Source organism: Sceloporus undulatus, chromosome 4 (genome assembly GCF_019175285.1).
Source record: "Sceloporus undulatus isolate JIND9_A2432 ecotype Alabama chromosome 4, SceUnd_v1.1, whole genome shotgun sequence".
Classification (NCBI taxonomy): Eukaryota; Metazoa; Chordata; class Lepidosauria; order Squamata; family Phrynosomatidae; genus Sceloporus; species Sceloporus undulatus.
Window position 1 is genome coordinate 42,512,805 of NC_056525.1, and position 24,678 is coordinate 42,537,482.

The 24,678-nt window shown below is 42.2% G+C and overlaps 1 protein-coding gene across 2 annotated transcripts in view; it reads right to left on the reverse strand.

The window, feature by feature from the left end:
• The window catches only part of SOGA1 (suppressor of glucose, autophagy associated 1), a 113,843-nt gene that overhangs the window by 33,429 nt on the left and 55,736 nt on the right, over positions 1-24,678 (reverse strand). Inside the window, exons 4-7 of one of the 2 annotated variants that reach the window (XM_042463058.1) lie at positions 14,193-14,255; positions 4,299-5,528; positions 1,805-1,975; positions 538-663 (exon numbers count right to left, since the gene is read on the reverse strand). In XM_042463058.1, coding sequence (XP_042318992.1) covers positions 538-663; positions 1,805-1,975; positions 4,299-5,528; positions 14,193-14,255 — 1,590 coding nt within the window. Of the gene's footprint in view, positions 1-537; positions 664-1,804; positions 1,979-4,298; positions 5,529-14,192; positions 14,256-24,678 lie in introns of both variants that reach the window. The other variant, XM_042463057.1, reaches the window with a different exon arrangement.

A 24,678-nucleotide genomic window follows, 5' to 3' on the forward strand; every position in this document is an offset into this window, starting at 1 on the left:
TCCTTAATTGCTCCAGCATGCAAGAGTGCTTTCCATTCAACTCTAGTTCTACTGTTGATACTGCTTCTAGAGAAATGAGCCTTTGGATAAAAATAAGCTTTGAGGGAAGACAAAATTACAAGCAGTCTTATACAGAAGTGGCCCAAAATGGAAGCAAGTGTATCCACAACTGTTTCCATCAGTTCAGTGAGGCTATTACAAAACCAGTGATTACCAATTAGGTACATATAAGTACATAATTTAGACATGTTATTGGAGCATGCTTGTTACAGTTGGATGCAGAGTAATGCAGTTCCAACACCAGAAGTACAGAGGTACCAGCTAGAGACAATACACAGAGAGTATCAGCTCGAGACAATAATTTGTCCTTAGCAGCCAAGGAAGACAGAACAGAGTGTTTTGTGTTTCTATATACTACAGCAGCTGTGAATTTCTAAAACAGTCAGAGGAACTAATGCCTGTGCTGAAGCCCTTGTGTGCCTTTGCTGCATGTCTTTCACATAGCCTGGAGACTCACTCTAGGCAAATTTCACTGACCTGGCAAATTTTCTGGGTGAAGTTCTCTGCTTCCTCTTTCCTCAGCTGCCTCTCCTGGGAGAGCTGTTCCTGTAGCCCCCTCAAGCTCTCATTAGCCTCTGAAAGGACCAGTTGCAATTCCTTGATCTGCAAGGACAGTTTAAAGTCAACATCATCGAAGAGGACATCCTCATATATTTTAATCTCTCTTTGCATTTTTTGGAGAAGACAAAGGCAGCAATCCAGTATGGCTCAATGCAGCTAGGATGAACCATATTCCAATGCCAACACTATCCTTCAAATTTACTGAACAGCCTCTGAAGTCCCCTCACCCTGCCCTGCTTCATGAGGAGCAGGCAGAATCGCAGAAGTGCCTGGTTATGTCACTGTAGCCAGAAATGAAATGATTTTCAGCAGCACTGAGATCTACTGAGGTCAGTACTGATGTCATCATTTCAAATCTGGCTAAATGGAGATGTTTCTGTGATTCTGCCTATGTACATCAAACCCAGAACACAGCCAACTTTAAGCAGAACATGACCCATGCTTTCGCCCTATCTTTCCATGGAACCTGTTGTATACGTGTATCATCCAAGGTACCCCCCCCCCACTGGTATGTGCATGTTTTAATGTTTACAGCAATACATAACAAGTTATTCTATTAACAGTGGAGCAACCTTTTCATTGTTGCTTTGACCTGTTTATAGCCATTGAACACACTTAACCCAACAACTATGCAATGCAACTTGAGTTTGAGAAATGTTTAGAAATACACCATTAATACAAAATTGGTGTTGATTTGCTTTTGTTTACCAGCATTTCAAAGTTACTAAGTAAGAGTACATTCTTAAGAATGGCTTAATAAAATGGTTGTCAAAATCTCCAGTAGCTACACAAACACCTCATGTAGTAACATGCAAGTTAATTGCATATTTGTGCTTCATCTAAACAAGCACCAGGAGCAGCTGCAGTAAGGCAGATGTGGAGAGCAGATCTGATAGCCCAACAGTAACAACAACAAGGAGGGGAGCAGCCTGGTGGCACTCAGGGGCCCTAATTCCAACATACATAATGGAAAACCTTCAAGATACAGTTTTCCTCAAGATGCTAGTAAATCTTTTTTCAAATCCAACACTTCACATTCATCTGCTTGAATATAACAAACAGTATCCAGGTGGATAGGCTTCCCAAGTACAAGATACAGACAAGGGCTGTGTTATTCTTTTTTGTCTCTCATGGGAGTCCCCTGCCTGCCTTTCTCCCTCTTTTTGGGAACATCAGCACCTACCTCAGACACATAAGAGTCCTTCTCATCTGGTTGATATGACTTGTAGCTTCGGTCAAACTCCATGTTGGGATCCACATCAATGATGGTGGCGTTGGCACTGTTGCTACTGCGGTACAGATCCGAGGGCCTGCTCTCCCCGACATCCCAATCCGGGGTCTCCCTAAATTCAGACTGCTGCATGCATGGGCAAGTTAATGAGAACAAACCAAAAGAACAGAAAAAAAAAAAAAAGAAAAAACAAACAAAACAATGGGTTTCAGGAATAATAAAGAGAGCTACAAGACAACAAAAAGGATGAAGAAGAGGAGGAGCTTAACCACCGTGGCAGAAGACAAAGTGGAAAACAAAAGGAGACACAAAATGAGCAGACACGTGGGCTGGATTGTTTGGGGAAGGGAAAAAGAGAAAGAGGGGAAAATGTGCAAACACCAGTTATGGTGCCATGCAGTGCCAGGGGTGGGATTGGGGCTAGTTGGGTCTGAGGACCGAGCCAGAGCATGCATAAAAATAGAACTCTGAAAAATTGGAGTGTGCTTCAGGAGGTTGCGACCCAATCAACTCCCAGAACCCTTCCCCTTAAAAAATGAAGCCTCTCTTAGGTCTCACTTTATATTAGAGGACCAGCATCACCCACAGTCTTGGCTAGACTTCGATTTCCTGCACAAAAGTCTTATTATAAAGGGTGAAAACTACTGGATGTGGAAGCAGCTCAACCAAGATACCAAGCACACAATTTGTCTACAGGGACTGTCTTTTAGCACCTGCTCATGAGTGCTTTGTCTAGAGCAGACATGAGCAGCTCGGCACCTTCCAGATGTGTCTGACTGCATCTCTCATAATCTACTACTAATGGCCATGCTGGTAGGGTTGGTAGGAGTTATAGTCCAGAACATCTGGGTGGCATCAGAGAACCCATCCATGTTGCAAACAACGTTGACTATAGGGTCATATTGATATAATCTTTCTGCAACAGACTCATTCTCCAAGGAAAGCAATGGCTACCCTATGATGTTCCAAAAGGTTTCAACGGCAACTGAGCTGGACAACTAAGACAACATTTCAAGTCAAATTAAAAGCAGAATTTTGTACTCCACAGCCTCTCCAAAGTTGGTTTTTAAAAAGGCACTAGGAACTTCCTCCTTAGGACCACTGATATGAAATATTCACCCTAGAATTAAAGGGGGAAATATTAAACCCTTCCACATACCTCCTTCCAACTATAAAAATTCTTTATCCTTTGCACACACAAATTGTCAGTATGTATGGTATGTAAATAAACAAAGTCTGATTCCATATTCTTGGAAAGCCTTCATTTGAGCTCTATCTAGGATCTGCAAGAATGGTTGCAGCCTCCCTTAAAAAGCCCATCTCCCTACTCTTTCCAGTGGAACAGAGTTCAAAGAAAAACCATACTATTTTTGTTATCAGCTGCTAGTAGAGCTGTTGCCTTGTGTGACTCAAAATCTCACTTCCATGCATCAGAGATTAGCTGTTGCAATAAAGCGCACCAACTCAGGTTGAAGAGATTGGAAGAGTTACTTTTTTGGACTGTAACTCCTAGAATTCCCCAGTCAGCATGCCCACTAGACATGCTGGCTAAAGGATTCTGGGAAGTGTACCAAAAAGAGTTATTTTTCTAGACTTTAGATGAGACCCATGAAGAAAGGTCTAAGAGAGGGTGTTTACCACTTTCTTTCAGTTGTCTTTCCGCAATGTAAATTCCACTCCACTGAGATGTAGAAAGGGGATGGATATAGACAAAATGCTTTTCTCTCCAACAACCTTCGTCAGCATGTCAGCTGGCATGAGTGGTGGTTTTTATTGTATAAGGTTTTTAATGTTATGTTTTTGTGATTTTATACTGTTTATATTGACATATTGTCATATTGTTATTGTTATGTGGAATGTTGGAAACCGCCTTGGTCTTAGAAAGGCGGTATACAAATAAAATTTTACTTACTTACTTACTTACTTACTAACAACTAAAATACACACACACAGAGTTTGGGGCAGAATTTACACTGGGGATGAGAACATATTCCTTCATCTAGTTAATTTTTAAAAAATTGTGCTGGGAAAAGGGGGTCTTTCATGCCAGTTCTCTCCATCTGTAAAATGACTTGGAAAGATCCTTGTATGCTAGCTTCGGTGCCTCAAAAATTAATGTGTGAGCCCATCTATTAAAGGCAGGGACTGTGACATTTCTCTGTTTTGCACACTTGACACTAAATATTCAGCATTATCTGCAACTTTTCTAGGCAATTCAGCTCCTGCCCACGCACACTCCACTAGACCAGAGTCCTATCTTGTCACTGGCTTCAATTCCATGCAGCGAGCCAGTTGTTAGTTTTGTCATTTCACTCTGAGGAGGTAGAAAAGGGTAGTTACAGCAAAAGGGAGGTTCTGATCTGTTAAAGCAGGAGAAAACAGCATGGCAAATAAAGCAATAATAACTGCCAAAGAATCACTGTCAAGAGCTCAGGGTAACCCTCACCTGGATTTCAGAGCCATGCCCTTTCCGTAGAGTTTCCTTCATGGAATCCTGGGAGCTGGAGCTTGGCTGGGAATCTTTCTGGTCTTTCATGTAGCCTCCAATATGGTCCACCTTCCTCATAAAGGTGTTTAGCTCCTGCTGAAGGACTCCAAGCCGCATCAAAATGGCACTGATCAGCTTAGAATCAGTGGTACTTTCATTATCCATGGCCTCGCCCAACACTAGCTCTGAACAATCGTTGTCCATGCACAGCTTGAGGCTAGAGGTAAAACCGTTGGCATCAGAAATCAAGACATCGATGGCTTTGCTAACAAGAGCAGCCTGGTCCCTGATGTCAAGGAGGGTCTCAACATCCTTGGAGTGATGAAACCGGGTGGGGCTGCTTTCATGAGACTTGCTGAACCCATTCCCAGGCGCTCTCTCCTTAGCATCATGCTCTCCCCCAATAGGCATCTCTCTCCAAAGTGAGGTTGGGATGCACTGGGCTGAGTCACCTGCCTCAGCATCTGTCTCCAGCATGGGCCGAGTGGTCTGACAAGAGGCAAGGTCACAGCGCTGCAGGTTAGAGAGCAGGACACGGTTTTCATATTGCAGCTTCTTGACCTTACCACTTAGCTCACTGATTTGGACTTTGGCAGTAGCCAGTTCTTCTTGTGAGGTCTCACTGATCACTGAGCAGCTGTCCTCAGACAGAGTAATGTCTAAGTCATGGTCTGACTTGTACTTATTAAGCTCATTCATGAGGAGCTTGTTCTGGTCTTCTAGCTCCATCAGTGAGCGCCTCAACAGATCTGCCTCCTCCTCCACAAACTGCAAGTGCCGTCTGAGCTCAACCACACTCTCCCCAGATTCCCCACAATTTGTCATGGAAAAGGCAAACTGGATGTCCTGGCCTAACAGTTCTTTGTCTCCTTGCCCCTTCATGTCGTCCATCTCTGCCCTTAGCCCTCGGTTTTCAACTTCAAGCTCCACTATCCTTCGGCTCAAAATGTTGGCTTCTTCTTCGACAAGTTTCAGATGGACCTTCAGTTCTGCTTCTCGAGAATGAGGGGAATCAGCCAGCTCCTCTGTGGAGAGTGAGCTTTCCAGGTCCCCATACAAGGAACGATATTTTGTCAGCTCCTCCTTCATACTGTCATTTTCTTTGGCTAACTTTGTCAGCTTCTTGCACATCAGAGCAGACTCCTCCTTTGCAAAATGCAATTGACACTTGAGGTCTGCATTGTCCTCCTAGGATTAAGACCAAACAAATGTTGCAAGCATTATGAAAAATGGCACTTTTTGCATCCTATTCTGTGTTTTAAGAAAAGAAGACTACTCTAACATCTCTTGAAAGGTGCAACAGCTCAAACAGACATCCTAACTACATACATTTCCATCCATATCACACAGAAGAGACAAGCAGGAGGGTGGAAATCTGCTACCAATTGTTGCTTCGGGCATTCATCTCTTTAACTTAGTGGCACAGACTATGTTTCCCCTTCACTTGAGCAGCTGAATCTATTGGATACATTTTACAGATACAAAACAGATCCAGTGCATAGCCTTGGGTCATACATTCATGGATGGTAAAATGATACATGTTGTTGTCATTCTGTGCCTATCATAGGGTTTTCTTGGCACGTTTCTTCAGAAGGGATTTGTCATTGCCATCCTCTGAAGCTGAGAGAGTATGACTTGCCAAAGGTCACCCAATTGGTTTCCACGGCTGAGACAGGATTTGAACCATGGTCTCCCAGTGTCCCAATCCAGTGCTCAAAACCATTAGATCACACTAGCCCTCACAAAATGATACTTACATACATACACATATGTATGTTTTGCCCTTTCAGTTCAGGTCTTAGGGTGCAAAAATAGCACCAGCAGTAGAGCTAAAAACCAACAAGTTAAATCAACCAGGTTTTTAAAATCCAGTGAAACAACCGAATTAAGCAGAAGCAAAGTTCCTGAAGCAGCTAATGCAGCATAAAAAAGGAACTGGAGAAAGAGCGGGAGCACAAGGGACTTATAAGGGATGGGCGGAGCTACCACCAAAAAGTTGCAAAGTTAACTTTGCCCAGTGATTCCAAAAGTTTTCCGAGCAGCACTGCATAGGCGCAGTACAACCCATTTGTATGATTCGCAGAGACCATGAAGAAGAAATCTGTATTCTAACAACATTACCATGGTGAGAGAACACATGTAGGGAGTGATGCAAGATCAAAGCAGCAAACACTACTTCGTGGTAAACCTCACTTGAACGTTTGCATTAATCCTACACATGCACAGTTAGATTAATTGAAGGTTCTCATCGTGCAACTGGGAACCCTGCTTTTCCAGGCCCCCCCAAGTATGTACTGTATGTGTGTATGTCTGTCTGTGTACGTGCCTTCAAGTCATCTGTTGACTTGATGCTTATGCTGACCTTACTAATTTCATAGGGCTTTCTTAGGGAAGGAATATTGAGGCTGTTTTGCCAGTTCTTTCCTCTGAAATATAGCCTACAGCACCTGGTATTCATTGATAATCTCCCATCCAAATACTAGCCATGGCTGACCCTGCTTAACTTCCAAGATCAGATGGGATCTGATGCCCTTAGGGCTTTTGAGTTAGGTGCTTAGGTTCAAATTACAACATGCAGTTAGCCTTCTTCCTGTGCATACACGCAGAAAGAGAAAGATATAAAAATTTTACGAGGGCTCTTCAAACACAATTTTGTTCCATTTGTTTCTTATTCACATTTGATTTGGCTCTGGCATTATATAATATGATCTTGGAGTGAGGGACACTTGGAAATTGGAAGTGGGTAACATATTTCTTTGAGAGTGCCTAACTGGAGAGCTTCAGCCCTTTTGCTCCTTAATAAAGCCTGCAGAAAAAAACAAGGCTAATTCCAACTTTCTGGAGTACTGTGCAACTAAAATCCAGCAGCCATGATTCTGATTGCTGTAGTCCAAGAAAGCAACAAGCTATGAGAATCAAGACACAGGAACATGTACAAAAAGAGAAACGGTTGCTTATGAAAGGCCCCAGAGCATGATCAGAAAGAATAAATTAGTTGTCATAGTTGCAAGTATGTTTCTCACTCTTTCCAAAAGATGCAGGAAAATATGATTAAAAGACAATGCTCACTGCTAGATCTGTTCTCATTCCTGCAAAAAAAAAAAAATGAGGGCAGAGTGAAAAAATCTGCTCTAATATACTTTCCAGCTACTCTCCACCCCCAGCCACTCCAAGATGTAGAAAGCCATTAGGAAATACTACAGAGTTTGGAAATATCTTTGCTTAAACTCCCAGTGGCAATGTAGGGATTTGAATTTTTTCCCTTCAAGGAATATTACTTCATAAAAAAATGACTGTTGCTTATAAAATTAGTTCATTTCCTGTTTTCATAGTTCAGTGAGGGACAGAAAACTGACAAATCCCAAGGGAAAAAAAAATTCTCTATGAGGCATTCAGGACCTGCCTTCCAGATGGCCAATACAGTGAGTGCATTCAGTTGCAACCGCCATGCCTGACATTGCATCAGCCACAGTTGAAAAAAGACAGCTATTATTGACTCCCTAAAATGTTTTACATTGTTGTATTATGCTTACAAAAAATTTACTGCATCAGGTTCAGACACAGATTAAGCAAGTGGTGGAAAAGGGAATCAGAAATTCACCGCGGCGGGGGGGGGACCTTTTGAAAGGAAAGACAGTGGCTGTTATCCTTCAGTGCAAGCAAACAGAAAATTCATGCCATCTTAAGAATGCTAGGCACAGCCTTGGCACTAGAGTTCAATGGAAGCCTGCACAGCAAAGTAGCTTTCAATCCATAATTCTCATGGGGCCTAGTTTTCAAATACTCTGTATCTTTCAAACAGTTCAAATTCAAGAAAAACATAAGAACATAAGAATATGAACGTTAGTAGTTCTTTCTATTCTTAGCTTGATGCTTTAATATTAACTGGGTCATGTGGAAGACCATCCCCTCTGGAGCTAGTATAAGGTGATATTGAAGAATCGTTACCAAAGGACCAAAACAAATTGTACTGAGAATTACGCATCTGGTGCTGCCCTAGATAATTCTTTCTATGGACTACTACTCACCATACAAATGTTAGTAGGTATGTGGGATGAGTACACACTCAACTCAGGTGACCTGTTATTAGTAGGCACCAGACACAGTTGCTAAACATTTATATCCATCTCCCACCCCCACCGCATGCTTCATGTTGATGAATGCTGTAAAAGGAATCTGTTTTCCTATGAAGGTGAAAACTAGCATACAAACTGCATGATAGTGAGAAGACCAGTAAAAGCCTTTACTTCTGGCTGGGTGGCCAAACACAAGGGATCTAGAAATCTGCATGGTTGTGATTATAACACTAAAGATGAAGTATGGTCTCTTTGGCTGGGTAAACAGGGAGAAGATATTGCACAAAGGCATATTCATTGTTTCTGATGGCAATTTCTTGTCTGCTTGAGGCAATTTTAGACTGCCCTGGATAAACAGTTCTGTGTGAGTATACATGCATGCATGCCTGTTGACAGTCACCTGTCGACTTACAACAACCCCATGAATTTCACAGGGTTTTTTTCAGCAAGGAATCCTCAGAGGTAGTTTTCCCAGTTCCTTCCTTTGATATACAGCATACAGCACCTGTGTGTATGTTGTGTGCCTTCAACTTAATTCTGACTTATGGTGACCCTAATGCGAACGTATCACCAGGTTTTCTTGGCAAGATTTGTTCAGGGAGGATTTGCCTTTGCCTCCCTTTGGATTGAGAGAGTATGACTTTTCTAAGGTCACCCGAAGTGTTTCCATGGCAGACCAGTGATTTGAACCTTGGTTTTCAGAGTCATAGTCCAACACTCAAACTGCCAAACCATGCTGGTGCTTACCTGATATACTATCCAAGAGCAATTTATAATACAATTCAATAAAGGCATGTGATATAACTCAAGCGAACCAAAAGAGGAGTGTTAAGTGGCCAAGGAACAACACTTTTTCAATAAAGAACTTTTAAACAGCTTCTGACAAGTCTAAATCTCTGTTCTTTTTTATACTCATATCTGTCTCCCCAACATCCTTTTTTTTGACACTTCTCTCCCCTTTCCACATTCTCTGATTAAAAACATACATTTTAAAACACCACTTTAAAATGTATAATTTCGTAAACTGCATGAAGCATTTGAATTTGGGGTGGGGAGACTTTGACTTTTGGATGTTGTGGTCTACGTCTCCCATTAGCATGACCAACTGCTATAGACTGTAAGAGCTGTAGTCCCAAACAACTGGCAACCTACCCTTAATTTAAATTTAATTCAGTTATGGACATCGCCCAAATTTGCATAACAGAATTCCAAGTTCTTGAAAATGAAAGACAGATTTGCAGAGCTCAATAGCAATGGCAATAGCAAATACATTTCTACACCACTTATCAGTACACTTAAGTACTCCCTAAGTGGTTTGCAACTGTAAATATAGTACTATGTGCATCTACTACATAAACCATCATCTTGGAGCTACCCACTACAGAGCCAGCATCTAGCTTCACATAGAAAATAGACAACCTTCTAATTTCCTGGTAAGATTCTTTTCATTGCATTGCAAGTCTAAGAAATTTCAGAAATAGCTGAGGGGGTTGGAAATTCAAAACAAACTGATCCAGATCACAGTGTTTCCTTTTTCCTAGTGTATTATATCTTCTCTATGCATACTATGTCTTTTTTTGGATAACAAAAAAATGGAGAGAGGACTGATGTGACTCACAAGACAATATACTTTCAAAAAAGACCCTGTTTAACCTGGTTTAATTTAATATGGTTTCACTTATCCATGAAGAGATAAGAGTTCCTCGTGCTGCTCACATTGTCTTGTGTTTCCACATTGTCTTGCATTGATTCGCTATACCCACCCTTTAGTTGCAGCCCAAGTGTAGCATAGAATCTTGCTGAAGGTACTGCACAAAAGTTTGAGGAAGACCATTTCTCAAGAGCCATATCTCTCTTATTATTTCTGTTAAGCACATAAAGCTCTTGCTGCTCCAGTTTATTCTGTGAATATATTCTGTGCCCCATGCTGAAAGTCTCTGAGCAAAGTGTAAAATATATTAGCCAAGTTACAAACTCTGGAACGACCTGCCGGATGAGATCCGTCAGATAACATCATTAGACAGCTTTAAAAAAGCGGTCAAGACGGATCTCTTCCGGCAGGCCTTTCCAGATTAACCATCCTGGCCCAGGTTCCCTGATTCCTTCATTCCTCCCATGGCCCCATCTTAGTGATGGTTGAGGATCAACAGAGGGATATCAGGGTTTTTAGTTTTTAATTGTTGTTTTTATGCTTTGATACTGTGTTTTTAATATCTTATACTGTTTAATACTGTCTTAAGGGGGGGGGAGGGATAAAGTGTTTTTAATTGTTATATTTTATATTTTACTGTTGTCAACCGCCCGGATTGGTTTGCCATAGGGCGGTATACAAATTATTATTATTATTATTATTATTATTATTAAGCCAAAATCAGGAAGGTGCCATCAGTTTCAAGGGAATTATACAACTTCCCCCAACTTCTGGTTAAACAAATGGCTATACAGCTGACCCTCCATTTACGTGGGGGATCCGCTCCACCCCCACCCCGCAAAAACAGAGGCTCGCACATATTCAAGCCAAATAGGCTTAAATGAGGTGTGTGACCATGCGTGCTCATGTGTGTGCCTGTGTGCACATGCATGAGGGCATGCCCCATTAAGAGTAGTTGAGGCCGCCCCTCCATGGATTTCCAAGCTAACAGATCTGTGATGCATGAGTTAGGAGAGGCGACTATATACAGAATATAAGAACAATTTTGGCCTTAGCACTGAATAAGAAGGTGGCATATAATCAATTTAAAAATGGCCAGTACAGTGCAATGAACTGGATTTTTTCCAGTTCTCTATTTTTCCTGCCACCAACTTATTGCCTTTGCATCAATGCTTCTTGGTATTGTTGTGGGGAATCTGGATAATATATTACATATACAGTGGTACCCCGGGATACGAATGCGCCACCTTACGAAATTTCTGGGTTACGAAAAAAATCCAATTAAAAAAACTGTTCCGGGTTACGAAGGTTTTTTCGGGTTACGAAAAATTTTTTGGTGCTTTTCGGCGCTATTTCACACGAAATCGCGGCTTTTCCCCATTAGCGCCAATGGGTTTTTCGGCTTGCGAAGTATTCCGGGTTACGAAAGCGGCGGCGGAACGAATTAATTTCGTAACCCGGGGTACCACTGTACAGTCGGCCCTCGCCTTACACGGGGGATCCGTTCCGGACCCCACCGCATAAGGCGAATTCCGCCTATGCTCGAGCCCCATTGAAAACAATGCGGCTCGTGCGTGGCGGTGCAAGGGGCGCCATGGACGCGCATGCCCATTCATATGAATGGGATGCGCCACCCCACACGCGCCCCGTGGCTTGAGCGCCTATGCTCAAGACTGCGTAAAGCGTGCCCACATATAATGCGGGCGCACTGTATTTCAGTGGTATTCAGGGTTATACAATGTGCTGCAGAACATTTAACTAGTAAAATTCAAATATCAAATGACATGCCATCAAAAGACTTTGGCGGGATACAGACGGGCAGGGGAAGACGTCTTGGAGGTGTATTCTGCTGAATACGGAGCCTCCAGACCGCCCGCCCCGGGGGCGTGGCTCAGGTGTATGGGGCTTCCACATGGGGGGCAGTGAAGACGCCTCACCTGGGGCCGTTTCTGACCCGCAGTTTCCATACTGCCGCCTCGGAGGACGCCGCAAAGAGAGAGGCAGCTTCCTCACGGGCGGCCAAAAACGGGGCTTTTTTTTTCTTTTGCCGGCTGGTGGATGCGCAGCTGCGGCGCTCAGCACAGGCGGCAGAAAGCCTATGTGCACATTTAAAGCACCCAAGCCTCTTTAAACTTTTCCCCCCGCCCTGCCCAAGAACAATGGTGGTCTCCTGCCAGCTGGTGATCAGCTGGTGTTGGCATCCTTGTCCTCTTGCACGTTGCTAGTGTCACCAGCATCATGGATGCCTCCTCTCCTTTGGTCCCCGCGCTCTTGATGAATCTGCAATGCACAGCCACAGCTGTCGCCGCTGCCACCGCTGTCCCCCTGCCATCCCCCATCACCTCCCTTGTACATATGTAAATATTTAAAGTTTTAGCGTTTTTTTTATTGTTAGGTGAAAATGGCACAGGAATGTGTGTAGGGGTTCACTTTAAATTCCAAACTTTCCACAATTCTAGCAGCACATGCGTACATGTTGCTCTAGGGTTAGGGTTAGGGTTAGGGTTAGGAGTCTTAAAATGCGCTGCAGCTGTGCTGCAGCTTCCACACCTGCATGGCATCTGACGCTGCAATTAAAGCCTGACTGCAAACTGCGCATGTTCCAGGATCCCGACTCATTATGCGACGTAGCAGACACGGAACTTTTAAATGGGCAACTTAAATTAGCGGCGTAGCAATTCTGGCGTACCGGTGCAATAGCTTATAGACAGAGATGCGCAGCTGCGCACTATATAGAAAAGAAGCGGGGAAAAGTGGCACCTTTTTAATGCCGCTTCTTCCCACTTGGGGCATGCGGGCGGCGTGTTCATGGCGGCATTCAGGTAAGGGCCGTCTGAAGGGATGTCGTTATTTCTATCATGACGTCATGAACACACCCCTTTTTGCCCGTCTGTATCCCGCCTTTGTCAGCCTGTTCTTCTTTCTATTAATTCAGGCATTAGCTTTCAGGATTATTTTTTTTAAAAAAGGAATTGCACAGGAACAAAACAAAACAAAAAAATCATTGCTGTATGGTTCAACCTTTAGCTTTGACCTTTTCCATCACTGGACCAGATGATTCCCCTTTAAATTTTTAACAATTAAAACATGTTTTTCACCAACAAATATTACAACTGGCCAACATAGTGAAGCAGGTGGGCATGCTGAAACATTTGAAACTATATAGGCCTGCTGCCCCTTGCTAACCCAGGGCATTATATACTATTCCATGCAATTCTGTCAGAATAATAACAATAAGAATGGCATTTCATGAAGAGCATGCAAAAGTTACTTTTTTGGACTATAGTTCCTGCAGTCTCCTAGCGTGCACAGCCATGTTTATGTTGGCCAGGGGATTCAGGGCACTGTAATACAAAAAGTAACTTTTCCAAACTCTGATCTTATGAAAGCTAAACAAAGCAACACTCTCTGTCCTGTCTGCCTACAAAAATATTCCCTTCAGGCCTTCTCACCCCATGTTGTTATGATACCATGATAGAAATAACGACATCCCCTCTAGTGAAAATATTATTTTAATAACCTTCATACCAGAGGAAAAAGAATTGGCTCCTCATGGTAAAACAAAGATAAAAAAGTTGAACAAACCCAAGATCAGGAGCTATATTCCAACTGTTTTATTTATTCATTTCATTTCATTTCAATGCCACATTTCTCCCAGAAAGGGACACAAAGTGGCTCACAGATAAAATTATTTTTAAAAATTTATAATAAAAAATTTAAAACAATTAAAATCATATAGCTAGAAACAGTATAAAATGACATAAAATATATAAAACATATACATATGATGCTTCACAACAGCAAGTCAAATCCTTTGGCCCAGAAAGGCCACTGCAATCCACTCTGACTAGAATTCATTCTTCCTGGTTCAGGTCACAACCATTTCTGAGGTTTGATTCCCAAGATACCAAGAACTGGACCTGGGATCTTCTTCATGCAAATCATGTTTCTGTCTCACTGACCTCCCTTTTTGAGATTAAGAGAGTAGGAATGCTGCTCTCAAGTTAAGCAACTTGATTTTCATATTAGTTACCAGTAGAGCACTATATAAACCAAACACATACTGCCAGCCACCTTGAAAAGGGTATCAGTGGTGGCAAATCTATATATTCATTATGTAGATACCTGGGTGGGTGGCTTTTTGTCTGCCTTCCCAAGGGAACGTGATCCTCTTTTCTTCAAAGAATTCTGAAACCAAAGAGAAAAAGGATTAATGCAAAATGACTAGTGGAAGGCATCATCATCATATTCATCATCACCACCTCACCATTCCCCAAAATTGGGACTCAAGATGGCTACTAACCACTATGATTGCTTAGCCAATTCTTCTTCTGTGACCATGGGTATTGTTCCCCAGGCCACAGCCCGTCTGAAACTGACAGGAGTGGGGTCCATTTTACCAGTGTGGTTTTCTCCCCACCACTGTTCTCTCTCTCTCTCTCTCTCTCTCTCTCAGACACACAGGCAGACACATGTATGCCCATCAGACCTAAGTTTAATGCAGCCTTCCCCAGCTAGTGCCCTTCATATGAATTGGCCTACTCCTCTAATCATTTAGACCATTAACATGTTGGCTGGGGTGATGGCGGAATGTAATCTAACACTTCTGAGACATCTGCATTTTGGGAGAGAGACTTGGTGAGACTGACAACACTTTCCTTCAGACTTCTCCATTTCAAAAGAATGAGATGGGAGGCAAGGAATGAAGGAAAATAAAGGTATGATCAGAAAGAAATAGCAATAATGCAGATAGGATGATAATACAGAGCATACAGGCTCATAAATCATCACCCATCACATCACAATGGGACTTATATCAAATATAGTTTGAACACATTATGGGACAGTATTCAGAGGGTAGGCAAGTGTAATAAGTCTATTTCTGTGCACACTAGAGTGCTAAGGTTACAAGAAAAGCATAATTTGTGCATTAAAGGCATACTTTCATAGAGTGATACTTTGTATTAATTGAATGAAAAAAGGAATTATTTCCAAGAAATGAATGAAATCTTGAAATCAAACAAATAGACCCAGTTAACATAGGAGCCAGCATGCCATAGTGGTTTGAGTGGTGGACTAGGGATCTGGAGACTAGGGTTCAATTCCCTGCTTGGCCATGAACCCACTGGGTGATCTTGAGATAGCCATATGCTCTCTGCCTCAGCAGAAAGCAATGGCAAACCTTCTCTGAATAAATCCTGCCAAGAAAAGCCCATCATAGGGTCACCTCGTAAGTTGGAAATGATTTGAAGGCAGACAACAACAACAACATTGGAACCAACACAGATCTACAGTTAAAGAATGCTGTCTGACATTCAGTGAATAAACAAAGCCCATCATACAGACAAAGACACAAAGATGGGGTGCGGAGAAGAGCACAGTATGGAAAATATGATGTCACATCTGAGATAACAAAGGGTAGGATTTCTTTGTAGCAAGTTGGAATGCATTTTTGCTTCTCAATCATACAGTCACAGTCCAAAGATTTCCATCCAAGGGAATGAGCTTTCAAGCTAAAGAAAAGCATAACTCAGTGCAAGGCCCCATAGAAATGATTACATCTTAATCACTTCAGCTACAGCTTTACAAATGCACCACCTTTGTAAGACAGACAAAAGCAGACCATTATTTCATGCAAGTAGACAATCACACTATAATTCTTCCAAGTCACTGGGCTCCCAATAAAGATTAGGGTCTCTTCTTCCCTGTCCATTTGTGCATTAAAAGGATGGTTTAAAATAATGTCATAACTCTTGGGGCAGGATCCTGTTAGTGGCTAATGTGTGTATATGCCTCTCTTTGCAGGAGTCCCACACCACTTATTCTCTTGTACTTTCAGTCCAGTCTAAGATCTCTCACTCTATAAAGGTTAAGCCCTGGGGAGGGACTGCTGTGAATACCCTCTTAACCTACAGATATGCCAGTTTAGGCTTGTCCCAGACCCTGAGATTTCTGAGCCAAAATCTGACATTTAGATGGCTGCTGCTGATGTCATTAGACATTAAACATCAACCACTGTTGCTCAGAGTTTGTCATTCAAACACACATACACAGAGAAATTATTTTCCTGTTTGGAATTAAAGACAGAAATCTTAACTAAACGGGCTTTTCCCAGAGCAAGATGAAATGAGGGGATTATTCCTTCTCACTTACTCAGGGAGAGAACACAAGGTACACTTAAATCTTGTCTACTTGCTTCTAGTGAGAACAAGGATACAGAGTAGAGCTGATTGTGAACCCTGACTCTATGACAAATGGAACAGAAGGATGCAGCAAACTAAGTACTATATATACGCATGTAGAAATCTAGAAATTTTAGTCAAAAAATTGACCTAAATAAACTGGGTTGACTTATCCATGGGTCAATGCAAGTACAATGTGACCATGCCATACATGGGCACACTATATGCAGCTTCCAGCTTATGTGGAAGTTGTGCTGCAATTAAAGCAATGGTGCGCACACCTATGGCGCACACGCTGCCCCGAGCCATGAGCACGCACCCCATTGTTCCAATGGGCTGCAAGCATACACAGATTTCCTCTTACCTGGGGGGATCCAGAACAGATACCCGTGTAAGGGGAGGGTCCACTGTACTGTACTTCAACTCTTATAAAAAAAAAATGATCCCCTGAAAAGTGAAAAGTGACTACTTAATCCCTTCTTGGAGCACCTAAAAGCACCAATCCCCTTTACTCTCTCATCCATCCAGACATTAGGATGAACACAAATAGTTATGCCTGCTTGAATTTGTACATTCTTTAGCACTGTTTTTCTGTGCTTCATCCTTTACATCCTTTGTTCCATCCCCTTGGTTTTACCCTTGACCTATCCATGGGTCATGTCAAAATCCATAATCTTCTACCTACAGTTGAGTATACAGGTAAATACAGAGACCCTTTGAAGAGTCTTTGCAAGTCACAACAAGAAATCAATTAACCCTTGCAAACAGTAGCAAGCTACTGCTTTAACAACTGTGCTATTAAACATAGTTCTTTCCTCTTGCCTGGAGCTGAGCCCACCAACACAGAAGAATTTGCACCCTCCTCTTCCACCTGGAGATAATCCACAAAACCTAGAGAGTAAGGGCCAGATTCAGAGATCAGGCATCCCTACTTACCAATGGGGAGGAGAAAGATGGGGGAGGCAGTTCAGAGGGGGAAGATGCAGCTGGTTCAGATTTGTGCTTCTACATTCCTTTTTGCCACTTCCACTCCTTTCTTTACAGTGAACCCTTGTTATTCACTGGAGTTGGTTCCAGGACCCCCCATGATCCACAATCAGATGATGCTCAAATGCCATTATATACAGTGACACTGTAAAATGGTGTCCCTTGTAAGGAATGGCAAAACCAAGCTTTGGTTTTTGGAATTAATCTTATTTTTTAATATTATCATCAAGCCATGGATTAAAAATATACATGGATATAGAGGACCAATTGTAGTAGGTTGTTGAATACTCCAAATTACTATTGTATATGTATTAATTAATTAAGGGATTCAGTGGCTTAGTGGTTAAGATGCCAGTTCTGACAATGGGAAGATTGGCAGTTCAAGGCCAGAGTGCTACATGATGAGGTGTGCTCCTGTCACTAGTCCCAGCCTCTGCCAACTTAGCAGTTCAAAAGCATGCAAATGCAAATAGATGGATAGGTACCACTTCAGTGAGAAGGTAACAGTATTTGGTGCAGTCATGCTGCTCTTTGGCTTAGTAACGGAGATGAGCACCACTCCTACAGTCAGTTATGACTAGATTTTCATGTCAAGGGACTACCTTTACTTTTACCTATGTATTAATAATCCTCTGAAATGAAAATTAGAGAATATTTGGCTTACATCAATGCACCTTCAACTGGATCAACTATGTACTCATGCTCTAAGCAGCTTGTGTGACAAAGGAATATCAGAGTTCTACCAAATCAGACCAAAAACTGCCTAGTCCAGCATTCTGTTTTCCCACATCGGCCACCGATGAGAAGCTCATAAGCAGGGCAGGAGAGCAGCAGCCTATTCCCAATGTTGTTTCTCAACAACTGATACATAAAGGCATACTGCTTCTTACACTAAAGATGGTATGTGAGCATCATGATTAGTAGTGATTGAGAGCCTTCTTGAATTTACCTAATTATCCTTAAAGGTTTCTAAATCAGTGACCATCACTACATCTTATGGTATCAATTTTCTCAATTTTTAAACCATGTGTTGTGATAAGAAGTGCCTCCTTTTGTCTATCTTGAATCTCACAGAATTTGCTATTTCATGATCCCAGGTTCATGAACAGGAAGAAAAACAAATTTCTTCTTTCTTCCTTTCATGTCCTTCTTGCTTGCTTTTTTTGAAGCCAAAAGGCTCCAGGCTCTACAGGGGTAGGCAACCCTTTGGAGCCGGGGGCCGGGTTGCTGTCCCTCAGACAACTGGGGGGCCGAAGCCAATAAATAAATAAATAAATAAATAAATTTTTAAAAAATTAAATAAATAAATAAACCGGGACAAATGTAGGACAAAATTTTCAAATGGAGGGCACTTTTTAAAAAAATGGAGGAAATGCAAAAAAATTGGCTGATTTTTTAAAAAATGTTAAGATAAATGCATGTTTCTCAGGCTTCTATAGACAATTGCCCCACCATACCCCTCGTGCAAGACCCCAAAGGCCCCGGCGGCAATCGGCAGCAGGACCGGGCTGGGGCCGGTCCCAAGGCCTTGCCGGGCCGCATCCGGCCCGCGGGCCGCAGGTTGCCTACCCCTGCTCTACAACATATATTTACAGGACTTTTGCTCCATTCCTCTGATCCATTTGGTTGCATTTTTCTGCACCTTTCCAAGAACTCTACAAAACTACTGATATCATGTTGGCTTTCACCACAATCACAGGCTCATTTGGTGAGGAAACAGAACCCTCCTGGTAGCTGCTCGCATGTTGTGGAACTCTCTTCCACAGGAGGTTCAGTTAACAAAAGACTTTTTTATTTAGGTGGAGCCTTGGTTTTAGCTTGTTGCAGCAGGTGTAGCTGTTAATGAGGTGTGTTGCGTCTGTATCTTTTTATGGTGTTTTAAATGTGCTTTTTAAACTTTTAAAACTTGTGTTTTTAACCAGAACTGTTGTTAAATTGTTGGCGTTGTTTTAGCTTTAGTGTTAACAGAGCTTTTATTTTAGCTATACTTTGTTTTAAAAAGAGCCAACACGGCATAGTGGTTTGAGTGTTGGGCTATGACTCTGGAGACTAGGGTTCAATTCCTAGCTCAACCATGAAACCCACTGGGTGATTTTGGACAAGTCACATGCTCTCAGCCTCAGGGGAAGAAATGGTAAACCTCCTCTGAACAAATCTTGCCAAGAAAGCCCCTTGATAGAGTTGCCTTTGGGTGTCATAAGTTGGAAACGACTTGAAGGCACACAACAACAAACTTTGTTTTAACTTGTTCTAGACTGCCTTGAATCCTGGCTGAGAAAAAGGTGGGATAATAAGTAAATAAATAAAAATAAATATGTTCTGCAAGGCATATGCAGTTTGTCATATTTGAGGGAAAACTATATTGAATGAGAGGGATTCAAATAGGGTTCTTCTTATGACATACAATAAAAAATATTAGGTCCTCTAAATTATCTTTGGGTAGAATAATAGATGATGCGCAGAATCATAGTTAGAAGAAACCACAAGTGCCACCCACTTTAACCCCCTCCATGCAGGAATATACAATCAAAGCACTCTCGATTGATGGCCATCCAGCTCTGCTACATCTCTGCCTCCTTGCTGATTCTGTTGATGTCAGGTGTCTTCAGCAGACACCCCACTGCCAACTTTTCCTTCAGAATGTTCCATTTTAATCTCATTAGCCCAGGCCAAAAAGCAGAAAATCAATTTTTAGAGGGAATATTAACTTCTTTTTAGCATATTTGTTATATCTTTTAACATGGGAATAATGAGAGCCAATATCAACATCCCTTGGGAAAGTAGGCTGTCAACACTGGCTTCCTCTGATGGAGAGTAAGTACAGCATTGCTGGATAGCTTATCAAGCTTTAGGCCCTCCCCAGAATGAGAAAGATCTACACTACAGCATGCTCAGGACAAGTTGTTTCTGGAATTTACCACAAGAAAATATAATGACCACTAATTAGTTATATTTACAGACAACGATTACAAACCATATCAGCTAAGAATGACAACTCCAGAGGCAGCATGATTACTATACACTGAGGACAAAGAACAGTGGAAAACCCCTGTCATGGTTTAAGTGTGCAGTGTGAGATATTCCAAAGGGATGTAAATAGTACAATTACTTAAAAACAACTCTGCTTGATCCACAACTATCATGTCTCCATCTTCTAATTTTCAAAAAACTTGTGTACCATCTTACTACCAACCTATTATTATTATTAGTTCCAACAAAATGGTAATGTCCTGGGAGTATGGGGATCTCCCAGATTAATTGGGGATTCATTGGGCAGAAACATCACTCCCCAAGGCGTGTTACAGACGGGCCAATGAGACGCCGTCGTTACACGCGAGGGGCGGCGCTTCCTGATGCGCCTTGCCCCTCGCGCGTAACGAGTATGTCAAAATGGCAGCGGCGCCATTTTGACGTCACGGACGCACAGCATCCGGACATCATGCACCGGAAGTGGCGCCGCAAGTGCACGCCTTGTGGCGCCTCTTCTGGGGCGCAGGAAGAAGCGCCATTTTTGCGCTTCTTTCTTGCTGCACCCGAGAACCACGCAGTTTGGCTGCTGCGGTTCCCAGACGCAGCAACTGGCAGCGGCGCAAGACCGCCCGTTTTAGGTGGTCTGTAACGTGCCCAAGTCTCATTCCTCACCTGCATGTCTAAAACAACAAATTCATAAGTTTACTGTAATGCTGACTAGGAGTTCAGTTCATTTGACAAACTCACAGGATTCTTCTACTAGGTAAGGCTAAAGCTTTTACTAGGCCAAACCTTTGAAGCTCAAAAGCTTGTGAATGCTTTGTTTCTCCTTACCCAATTTATGTCCCTCTTCTTCCACCTCCCTGCTGCATGAAAGTTGGAATACAGCCAGCTGCTATTAAAGAGCTCCCTATAATGAAGCACTGAAAAGGGAGTCTGTCTTCCCTCACAAAAAACTCCCACAAAGCGGTTAGTAAACCGAGCAGAGAGATATACTTCAATAACTCATAACATGGGTCAGACCAATGTCCCTTGGATGCTGTTCTTTCCATATATATTAAGCCAAAAACATTCAGAAGCTGGTGCTAGCACTTCATAGCCAAGAAATGCAGCTGTGAAATGTGAGATGGGTGCCTCTGCCAAGGCTCAGCGAGATCCAGGCCACTCCTAGTAAGGACAAACCTTATTCTTCAAAAGCCACAGCTTCTAGTAGAAGCTTGGCACACACCAGGCAGCAAGTAAGCAAGCTAGAGTCTGATAATGGGTTATGATATGGCACATATCATATAGAAATAGGGCTGTTTCTCCCCAACTCCAGCAGAAATCCTATACATTTGCACTGCAGCAGTAAGTAAAGGAGGCCTGGTTTTGTGGGAAAGGAGGCACACTAACAATGTCATCAAAAACAACTAATGGTAGGGTAAGCCAGCCATTTCAGCTCTCTCTCCACCACCCAAGCCAAAACAAAAAACAAGGCCATTAATGACTTGAGTTTCAGCAACATCAGCAAAGCTACACATAACAAGTAGCCTGTGATCTGGTATAGAGATATAGTATAGATATGGCAGAGGCTCCATGTGCTGAATGTCTTTGCAAGACCCTGTCTGTAACAGTGCAGAATGTCCTATAGGGTTTCAGCACATCCAGTATGCAGTTTTTTCTGCCAATATCCACTCATGACTGAATATTCTATTATTGTTGAAGAAGCAGGAAAAAAAACCCACTGCAGACACATCTGAAGGTGAGAAAAGTGCAAACATGTCTCAATATGCTCAAAATATGGTTGCTTTATTAGTTGAAAAAGCCTGGCATGTTTCATCCTGTACATACTCTTCTTAAGGCTACCTTCAGCGACTGTTCGGAATCAAAGTTTGGAAATTTCTGGGCCAGCAACTCTTTTGGGCATCAAGACACATGCCTTCAGTTTCATCGCTACATTTTATCATTGTAGCATGAGGCTGTGATTCTATTTTGGGGGCGTGGATTCCAACAATCTACGAGTCCCAAATCTGTCACCCTTAAAGCAGGGATGGAGGTGTGGTCCTCTAAATCTTGGTGGACTGAAACTCCCATCAGTCCTAGCCAGGATAGCCAATGGTGAAGGATTCTGGGAACTGAATTCCAACAAAATCTGGAAGGCCACAAAGTCCACCCCAAATCTACTTTAATCCCCTTAAGAGCAAAGATGCAGAATGTATGGGTAATGCATGATGAAAGATTAGAAGACACAAGAGAACACAGTGTTTCTAGTGATCAGGAGTCAGGTCTTTTGTGTCCTGCACACCTCAGCTCTTTCATCTATTCTATGCCATGGCTCCCAGAAACTGAACTGTGCAAATCAGTGATCATAAGACATGCAAGTGTGCAGAATACAGAATGGGTTGCAGAACTAATGTTTTCCTTGCATGCAGAACTGCCTTGATTTTTTAAAAAATATATATTTATTTACTTTCACAGAAAATACAGCCTTTTTGTCAGTATCCATAAACTGAGAAGAATTTAATGGAGCTGTGTGAGCCAAACCAATTAAAAAAAAAAAGGGGGGGGGGAGGGCTTTTCAAACATGTTTGTCAGAAAGGAAAATAAACTCAACGTCCTGCCCAGTGACATGCATCAACCGTGGTGCAAGTTAACATAAGCAAGAGTAGCTGTGTTAGTGGTCAGATAAATTCCAAATCCATATTGGGACAAACGTGTTATTAAACCAAAGAAGTGCACAAAATAGTGTGCAAGCTTCCAAAGATATCTAGTTCTCTTCATCAGGCAAGATGTTATCAAATAAGGCACAGGGAAAGCAGTACAATCAAGCGGGGTGAGGGGAGCAATTTAATGGTTATGCTTACTATCATCTCAGTTAGTACCATGATCAGGATTACACTGCTTGATTGGTTGCCAGCAGCATCAGATAGACTGGAGTGGATCTGCTTTATTATTGCTTTGCTGCCCTGCTGCTTTCAATGTGTTTTTATGCTCTGATTTGTTCACATTTGATAAGAAACACTAACAAATGTGATTAGATTTGACTGCCACCATGTTGATACCACCAGACATACATATAAGATCCCTTTCAGTCCCATTTCCTAGCTCAAGCATAAACAAGTCCTTCTGAATCCCTTCCCTGCAGGACAAATGAAGCCACAGGTGCAAACAGGCATGAGCGTGACAATTAATTGGCCTTTCTTACACTTATCCAATTATCAGAGATGCCCTCTCCAGCTGGAGAATAATCAGCACTTAATCCCGTTAGGAGCAACCCCCCCTCGCCCTCCTACTGTTCAGAGTCATCCCATGTGAGGGTGTGTGCCTGTTAACAGGCAATAGGAAAGGACTGCAGACCTACTTATCGAGAGGCACTAATTGGACAAATATATAATACTTGAAGCTGCACTGCAGGCAAAATAGATTTGACTGAAAAGGCCTCTTGGGGCTCTACCTCACAGCAATGTTTAAGAAATGCAAGCTCCTCCAAACAAATGCAGGCATTTTGTAAATGCAGCAGTTAGTTGGCTCTTTACAGTAGCCTAGGGCAATACCACAACTGGGACCCTTGCCAGTGAAGGGGGTATACACAATCTGCTGAATGGTGTGAAATCCCCAGGGGCTGCCAACTGAGTTTCATAGGCTGCCATCCCCAAATATTTGTACTACTTGCACTTTTAAAAGAGAAACATGAAAATATGTTATTGAATGCAGACTTCCTAAATTCTATGGTTTTATGGTTGTGTTTTTTGCCTAGAAATTTTAATCCTTTTCCAACAATCCTAGGATTTATCTTTCCATCTCTGAAAAGCTGCACAAGAATTAATGTTGAAGTTCAAAGAAACTGTGTCTAAATGGATAGTTATTAGCCCTACCATACATTATAAGAACATAAGAAGACTTCTGTGCCAGGCCTGGGAAACCTATAACCCTCAAATTGTTGCTGAACTCCATTCCCATCTTTCCTAGTCAACTCGCCAACATACTGGCAGGATGGTAGAAGCCTCTGGAAGATGTTCTACCTGTTTTATAGCTTTTCAGGCCACTGGGCCAGTCTCCACCATTTATTCTGACTCACAGTGCCTCTCTAAGGTTATAGGAAAAGGCCTACCCATCATCTTTTCAACTGCAGGTGCTGGGGACTGTAGAACAGTTTTTTTTAAAGCTCTACTAATGTAGCAAAATTTGCTTGAGCTATCAGTGTTCTGCAAGCACCTTTATCACACTACACCACACTTACTTGTGCTCGTTTTGACACACCCTAATTCTAACTGTAACTCTACTATGCACATAAGACCAGAAAAATATCTGAGTATGAAAGAATCTGTCACAGGACATGGGCAACTAGATGCAGGCCCCTTTCTTGCCCTCAATATTATTTATTAGATTGATACTCTGTCTTCCTCCCATGATGGAGTCCAAGATAGCATAGATCACCATCTTCCATCCAGGCACTTTTCTAGCAGTGCTTTGAATTGAGTCTATGTCAGGAT